The 7,098-nt window shown below is 55.5% G+C and overlaps 2 protein-coding genes across 10 annotated transcripts in view; both read right to left on the minus strand.

Moving 5' to 3' along the window:
- Positions 1-5,301, minus strand: part of LOC113955612 (membrane progestin receptor alpha-like) — an 8,707-nt gene extending 3,406 nt beyond the window's left edge. Inside the window, exons 1-4 of one of the 7 annotated variants that reach the window (XR_003530604.1) lie at positions 4,281-4,325; positions 2,868-3,572; positions 1,004-2,256; positions 702-853 (exon numbers count right to left, since the gene is read on the minus strand). Coding sequence is in view for 5 of the 7 variants with exons in the window: in XM_027661303.1 (XP_027517104.1) it covers positions 1,024-2,064 (1,041 nt within the window). In the remaining 2 variants the exon portion in view is untranslated. The other 6 variants (XM_027661303.1, XM_027661305.1, XM_027661302.1 and 3 more) reach the window with 6 other exon arrangements.
- Positions 5,302-6,465: 1,164 nt separating this feature from the next.
- STMN1 (stathmin 1) overlaps positions 6,466-7,098 on the minus strand; it is a 6,416-nt gene continuing 5,783 nt past the window's right edge. For all 3 annotated transcript variants that reach the window (XM_027661312.1, XM_027661310.1, XM_027661311.1), the window contains exon 5: positions 6,466-7,000. In XM_027661312.1, coding sequence (XP_027517113.1) covers positions 6,932-7,000 — 69 coding nt within the window. In that variant the 3' untranslated portion in view covers positions 6,466-6,931. The remainder of the gene's footprint in view (positions 7,001-7,098) is intronic.

The following is a 7,098-nucleotide window of genomic DNA, read 5'->3' on the forward strand; positions in this document are numbered from 1 at the left end:
TTCCCAATTCCCGGCGGTTCCCAATTCCCGGCGGTTCCCAATTCCCGGCGGTTCCCGCTCGTTTCCCGTTCCCGGTTCCCGCCCAACGGGCCCCGCGCGCGCCGCCGGCAGCGGACGGACCAATGGGAGCGAAGGGGCGGGGCCCCGACTGCAACTGGCCCCGCCCACCGGAGCTGTGCCTTATATAAGGCGGCGACACGGCGCTGCTCCCTCAGAGCAACGGAGAGGGGACGGGGGGAGGGGGGTGGTTCCCTCATGGGGCGGACCCGGGATTGGGATCGATCCGTGGGTGTCAGAGCGGGGCTGGCCGGTGCTCCTCGGCAGGAAGGGCCTGGAAACAGCGGTGCCGGAGCGGAGCAGCACAACACACAACGCAGGGGTGCTTTCCCCCGCCCCGCTGCCCCTCCTGCCCCAGCCCCTCACACCGTGTCTTTTCCCCCCCTGCGTTTGCCCTCTGTGTGCTGTTCAGGGGTGTTCCCCTGTTCCCGGGGCCTGATCCAGCCCCATCACATCAGCCCTCTCCTCCCACTGCACTTCCCAGGACAGGCTGTGCCCGTCTCACTCCCACCACTGAGGGACAGGGCCCTGCCACTGCAGGGACAGCTCTGAACGACTCCCCGGCCTGTATATGAGGGGCCTGAAATGATACTGAGTTAAGTTTGCCACCCTTGTTTGTGGTTTAAACAGTCTCAGCTCCTTACCTCGTGCTGTGAGACCCAGCAGCTTCCAGGAGCCTTCCCCAGCCCACCACTGTCGGGGCACGGGGCCGCAGCACCGAAACACTTTGTTCCAACTCTTTATTCAGAGCTGAAATTAAATATGTACCATTCTTAAGAGCAAGCTGGAACTATTTCTGAATTCAAAAAAAAAAAAAAGAGCATAAAAAAGCAGCTTTTACTTTCCCTTCCTATAGAAAGCACTTGCTGAGTAACAGTCCATGAAGCATCTCATTCTTCTTCTCAAGGTTTTGGGGCAGGATTCATCCAGCACGGGCTGAGCTCACCTGCTTCTCCTTCAGGGTTTTTACTCTTCCTTGAAGCCCAGCTTGTTCTTCACCTTCCGGGCCATGTAGGCAGCTGTGAGGACAGAGCAGGTCACAGTGAAGAGGCAAAGGGCAGAGAAGTTGTGTGCCAGGTCCCCCTGGAGAGCGGAATAAATGTGCCGCCTGGACTCGTAGTCCAGCACCACGGCCTCGATCTGCGCCAGCGTGCAGAGCACCAGGCACACGTGGAAGATCTGATGGCTCTGCCCGAAGAAGTGGCACTTGCCAGGGAACCACTTCTCGGGGTAAGGCTGCGAGAAGAAAAAGGCACCGATGAGGAAAAACAGCACCTGGCACTTGTGGTAGAGCAGAGCCGGGTCCGGGCGCGCCGAGGGCGGCGCAGTGCAGATGCGATGGACCACGGGGCTGATGTCCAGCAGGTAGGCCAGGCCCGAGGGCAGCTCCTGGCACAGCCGGCCCAGGAGCCGGGCAGACTGGTGGTACCGGTACTTGGCATAGCAGGAGCCAGCACAGGACAGCCAGGCCAGGAGCACGGCCGCCGGCATGTAAAAACCCCGGACCCTCTCGTGCCAGCTCGGCTCGATGGCGTAGTAATAGTGCCCCAGGGCACTGCCATACTGGTAAACAGCAACCCCCACGTAGTCCATGAAGAAGAAGCTGTAGTGCCAGAACTCGGATTTGGCCTGCAGGAGGTGGGCGAGGCTGCTGAACGTCAGGTAGGTGATGGAGGCCGCGATGATGATGAGGAGGGGCTGGGCGTGCAGGTCCTGCCCGAAGTCCACCCGCCGCGAGAGCTGCTGGAAGCGCAGCAGCAGGATCAGCGCTGCCACCAGGTGGGTCCAGACGTTGATGGCCTCGTTGTGCTGCTGGAAGAGGGTGGAGAAGTAGTAGCGCCAGGTCTGCTGGACGGGCCGGTAGCCGGTGTGGATGTAGGGCTTCCAGAAGACCTTGGGCACCTCGGAGCTGCTGACGGTGGAGGGAGAGAGGGGCCCCAGCAGCTGAGGGACCTGCCTCACGTTAATGAAGAGCCGGCTGAGCTTCTCACTGACAAACGTTGCCATGGTGTGGCCCCACTCCGGGTCCCTGCTGTGTGAAATAACCTTGGGGTGGAAGGAAAGTTTTGCTGCGGGGTTTAAAAGTGGCTTCGACACAAAGTCAGTGAGCGGGGGCAGCTCAAATGCTTTGCCAGATTTGTTTGTTTGTCTGTCTGTTTTGTGTCGTTTTTCCAACGATAGGTGTGGCCGGAGAACAGCCTGAAAATAAGAATCACCAAGAGGGTTAGGAAGGGAGGAGGCTGAAGGGAGATTTAGGAAGCCCTGATGTGCCTCTGCTGCACAGGTAACAGACTGCCTGGAGGAGCACAGAGGACATGAGTATGGGGTTAATTGATGCATCAGTTCCTGGCTCACCCCTTCCAGTTTGGGAAGTGCTAAACAAACCAAGCATCCTAAACAAACCTCCCACTCCAGATTTTCCCCTTTGTAAACTGTTTACAGTCCCTGTCCTTACAAGTGACACAAGCCACCTTCCCACCAGCATCGAGGTGACCTGCTCTGCCTCCCAAGGGGGGGCACCTGAGAACAGAAATAACCAACCCCACTAACAGGGGGTGAAACTCCTGCATTTGGAGTTTCACCTCCTTTTTTGAGCTCCCGATTTTCCAAGCAGCTTTCCACAAAAATGACACGGCTCGAGTGAGTTCATCCTGTTGCATCACTGAGGTCCAGCAGCACAATCTTTGCAGAGCAAACGTTGCCATATTTACATTTTTGGAAGCTGCTGCCCTCACCCGGATAAAAGCAGCCCTTTCATAAAAGCTTATTGAACAGAACATGCCCAAAAGGAGATTCTCCCCCCATTTTACCTGCTCGTGCTCAGACAAGTCCTGAAGAAAACAGCCCAGATCCCATCCAGCTCCAGTGCTGATTTATGCCTCAACCCCTGGCAAGTGCCATTGTTTCAGGGACAGCTCAGACAGGAAAAGCTTTTCAAAGTTTGGGAACAGGAGGAGGTGGGGATGACACTGTTTGTTTTAAAAATACCCGTAATTTCTTCATCAGAATGGGTCTGTAACCCACGCCTGCCTGAATCCAAGGGGCACAGATGCAGACAAAACCAGGCTGTTTGCTGCTCAGCTTCCCTCCCGAGTGCTCTTTTCCCACTTTGCCTGGTTAAAGAGGCCCCACATCCCAAACAGCCCCCCTGGCTGGGGCAGCAGCTCACAGAGGGCAGTCCTGACCCCTGCTTGGCCTCCTAAACCCTCCTGCAATGCTGCAACACGCTCTGGCTGCCAGTGAAAAATTAACTTCACAAATCTCTTCTGGACTCACAGCTCCTGCGCTGAACTGAAACAGCCTCAGGTCCCACCACCACAGAGATGAGGGCAAAAGCAGAACTTCCCAAATTCAGCTGTTTCAACCAAAACACGATGGGCAGCTTGGAAGAAAACACTGCCCAGAGAACTTGCCTCTATGCCACCAGGGCTGCTGCTGCTCACAGGGATATTCAGGGGAAGGGGCTCAGCTCCAGATCGCGTCCGACCCCGTTTTGTCTTCCAGGAGAGAAATTCCTGTGGGAAAGGCACCCCTGGTTTGCTCAGGGAGATGCTGTGGCAAAAGCAGTGGAGAGCAGCCAAGCACGAGGCAGGAAAGGGAGTGGTGTTCACCCCAGCTCCTCCAAAACTTGTCGGAGCAGGGCTTCATTTGCCAAGCTCTTCCCAGCTATCAACCCTCGAGCAACGCTCCGTTAGGAACAGAGCACATCTTGGAAATCATTCACCTGCCTGGTACTCCAAATAACAGCCTCCACATCCCCATGAGCTGTCAATAGCGCTGCCTCAAACGCCTGCTGCTTCCTCCGAAGCATTTCCTTTCTGCAGCAGCATCCACCCATCCCGCCGAATTTTTTTGTGATGATAGAGCCTCGGCCCCCGGCTGTTTACATCCCTCTTTCCTCCTGCCACACAGCGGGATCCACCCTCCTAAGGCACAAATATCTTTCTTTTTTTTTTTTTTTTTAAGTTGGGATGGGTTTTTTTCTACCTCGGCTCACCGAGCCCTTGATACACCGGAGCCCCAACCCCCCCCATTCCAGCTGCCAAAACCTGGGAGCCAAGGGATGGTTCTCCATCCCCTGGGATTTCCCCCTCCCCGGCGCGGGGGATGCTCCAAGGGCGCGGGTGCGGTTGGACACGAGGATTGGCAGCGCTCTGGGCCCCTTCCCCTCCCGGTGCCCCCCCCGGGACCCCCATCCCCACCCAGGCACCTGCAGAACGGACCCCTCCGGGCCGGGCTCAGCCTCCGCCGCCTCCGTTTCCCTCCCCCGGGCCCGCCCCGCTCCGGCCCCGCCGCTTCCTTCCCTTCCTTGTCCCTGTTGCCCGCGGCTCCTCCCGCCCGGATCGGAGGGGAAAAAGGGGGGGCTGTGAACCGGGGGTCCCGTCCCTCCCGCAGCCCCTACGAGCTGCTGCGAACCTGCTCCCCCCACCGTGCCCTTCGCGGCTCCCCCTCGCCCCTCCCTCCGCAGGGTGGAAAGAAGCTGCGGAGCCTTTTTGTCCTTTATTTTGAAAGAACCTGTTCCCATCTCACCCTGACTCCTGTTTTCCTGCCCGACCATCACCCGCATAGTTCCCCCTCCCTTACCCCGCTCTCACATCACTTCTGTCCTCTCACCACTCCCACCCCCCAAAATCCTTTTCCCCCCCCAGCAGCACTCGGGGGAACCAGTCCCAGTTAAGCACAAACAACGGCAGACACGCAAAGCAGAAGGAAGAGGAGGGAACAGAAGGCCCCGCGCCGAGATCTGACAGCCCTGACAAGCCAGAAACCCGCGTTTATCGTCTTTTTGGGCTCTAACGCCATTTGGGGTTTGGCAGCTCCGCCATCCTCCTCCCCCACCGAGGGAGAGAGACAGGAGATAAACCCCCACACGGTATTTGGGACACTTGGTCTGTTCTCAGCAGGTAAATAAATACATTAAAATGAAGATCTGTGGGGGTTTTTTTTGATTGTTGGTTGTGCCTCATCTTGTGCAGGGGCTGTGATCCAGGGATCCCTCCAGCCTCCATTACACAGTACCAGGGATTCAGCTCCTCTTATCAAGCACACTTATCAAGCCTCATCTCAAAGTTCAGCTCTGTATTTTCCTGCCCTCATCCCTGACCCCATCCCTGTGCCCTCATTCTCCTGGACAAATCCTGACCCCATCCCTGTGCCCTCGTTCCCCTGGACAAATCCTGACCCCATCCCTGTGCCCTCAGCTTACCCAATGTCGATATGAGCCACTAAAAGCCCCAAACCTGCCCCGTGCCCCCACCCCGTGGCCAGGCAGTCGCTCCCCACCAGGGAGCAGCACAGACTCACCTCCGACTGTGGAGCTTCGAAACGGCCTCTGGAATTCCTTCGGGGAGAGCACCAGCTCCAAGCACATGGAGCTGGGCTGTACCTCACTGCTCCTCCATGGGTTAAGCACAGCTCAGGTGCAACCTGTGCCCGGTGGGACACAGGAAAGCTCCCTAAGCTGAGGGCTTCTTCTTAATCAAGTGACCAGGACTCCTTTAGCCCCTTAGAAAACCAGTTCCCCACCAGCTTTTCCATCCTCGGAATTACATGTCAGCTGGGCTGCACCAGATGCTCCAGGTGTGGAGTTAAACCTGAAAGCAAACCTGGGAAGCAAAAGGCTCAGGATCAGGGATACAGAGGAAGCCAGAGCCATGAGTGTCACACTGAGGCTGTGAAATCCCTGGCACCCACTAAGCCAAGAGTTCTGGAACAGGGCGTTGGTGCTGAGGAAGCTGGGTGCCTGCTCACCCCCCTTGGCTCTGCTGAGGGCAGCACAAGCACCTGTGGATGTTCTTAGGGGAAGGATTTGGGGTACAACACAGCAATTTTCTACCCAATCCACCTAAAAAAAAAATAATTAAAAAAAAATCATCTTTTCTCAGAGCACAAGTACAGCCCCATCCATTCCTCACACCCCAGGAGGATAAAGAAAACCACCTCTCTGGCTGTGGGCAGGAGTTAACCTTGGTGTTCTATCCCCACTCAGATGTGTGACACCGAAACAAAAACAATTCTTATCCACAAACAGCATTTTGGAAGAGGTCCAGCTGACTTATCCCAGCACCAACACAGGTTCCTGACTCCCTCTGACACAGTCACCATTCAGCAGCACAAGCCATCTCCCAGAAACCCTTCCCAAAACCAGGCTCGGACCAGTCATGTGGTAACAAGGGCCGTTTGTTGGGGCGTCAGAGCCCCGGGGAGGTGGCTCTGAACCCTCTGAACAAAAACACCCGACAGCTGACAACTGCTGAGGTGTCAAAACAAAGCTCTGATTGTCCAGCTGAGACAATGCTGTGCTCTGGGGGAGCAAGGAAATGTGCTGCTCCAGACCTTCCCACCGGGGTGAGGAGTCCCACTGCAGCCCTCAGCCACTTTTTGTCCCCTAGGAAATAATTCTCAGGATAACAGCACTGTGCAGCTTTATTGAGTCACTCAGTTACAGCAGTATTTTAGCAGACTGACTGGGACAGAGTCAGATATTTACTTTTTTTCTTTTTTTTGAAGTGTAACAGATATTCAGCATGGAACAGTTACTACAGATTCCTTTCACAAAGGTCTTACAGAGCTGATACAGTACTCGCCATCAACCCAGGAGCGAGAGCACTGGCGTAGAAAAGGATGCAACAAGAAGAAAAGCTACACTGGAAAGACAACACTTTTAGAAAAGTGACACATGGAAGGTTCTCCCCTCTAGCCCCCAAAGCAAGTGTACAGTTTGGATCTAATTTTACAGTTCTACATCAGTTTCTAGAAACTTAAAAAAAAAAAATATATATATATAACCGAACCAAAAACCAAAGATAAAACCACTGGCCAGTACAGTCTTTGGATATTTAGAGGAGGGGGAGAGTAAGTTTCCAGAATGAAATCAGTCGGTTTCGGCCTCACCGGGGTCTTTGCCTTCTTTGTTCTTTCGAACCTCTTCAACGTGCTTGTCCTGAAAGACAGCAGCAGGAAGCAGTTAGATCCTGGGAAAGGCAGGGATCCCGGGAAAGGCAGGGATCCCGGGGAAAGGCAGGGATCCCGGGGAAAGGC

This window comes from Corapipo altera, unplaced genomic scaffold, assembly GCF_003945725.1.
Source record: "Corapipo altera isolate COAL_440 unplaced genomic scaffold, ASM394572v1 201, whole genome shotgun sequence".
NCBI classification, from domain to species: Eukaryota; Metazoa; Chordata; class Aves; order Passeriformes; family Pipridae; genus Corapipo; species Corapipo altera.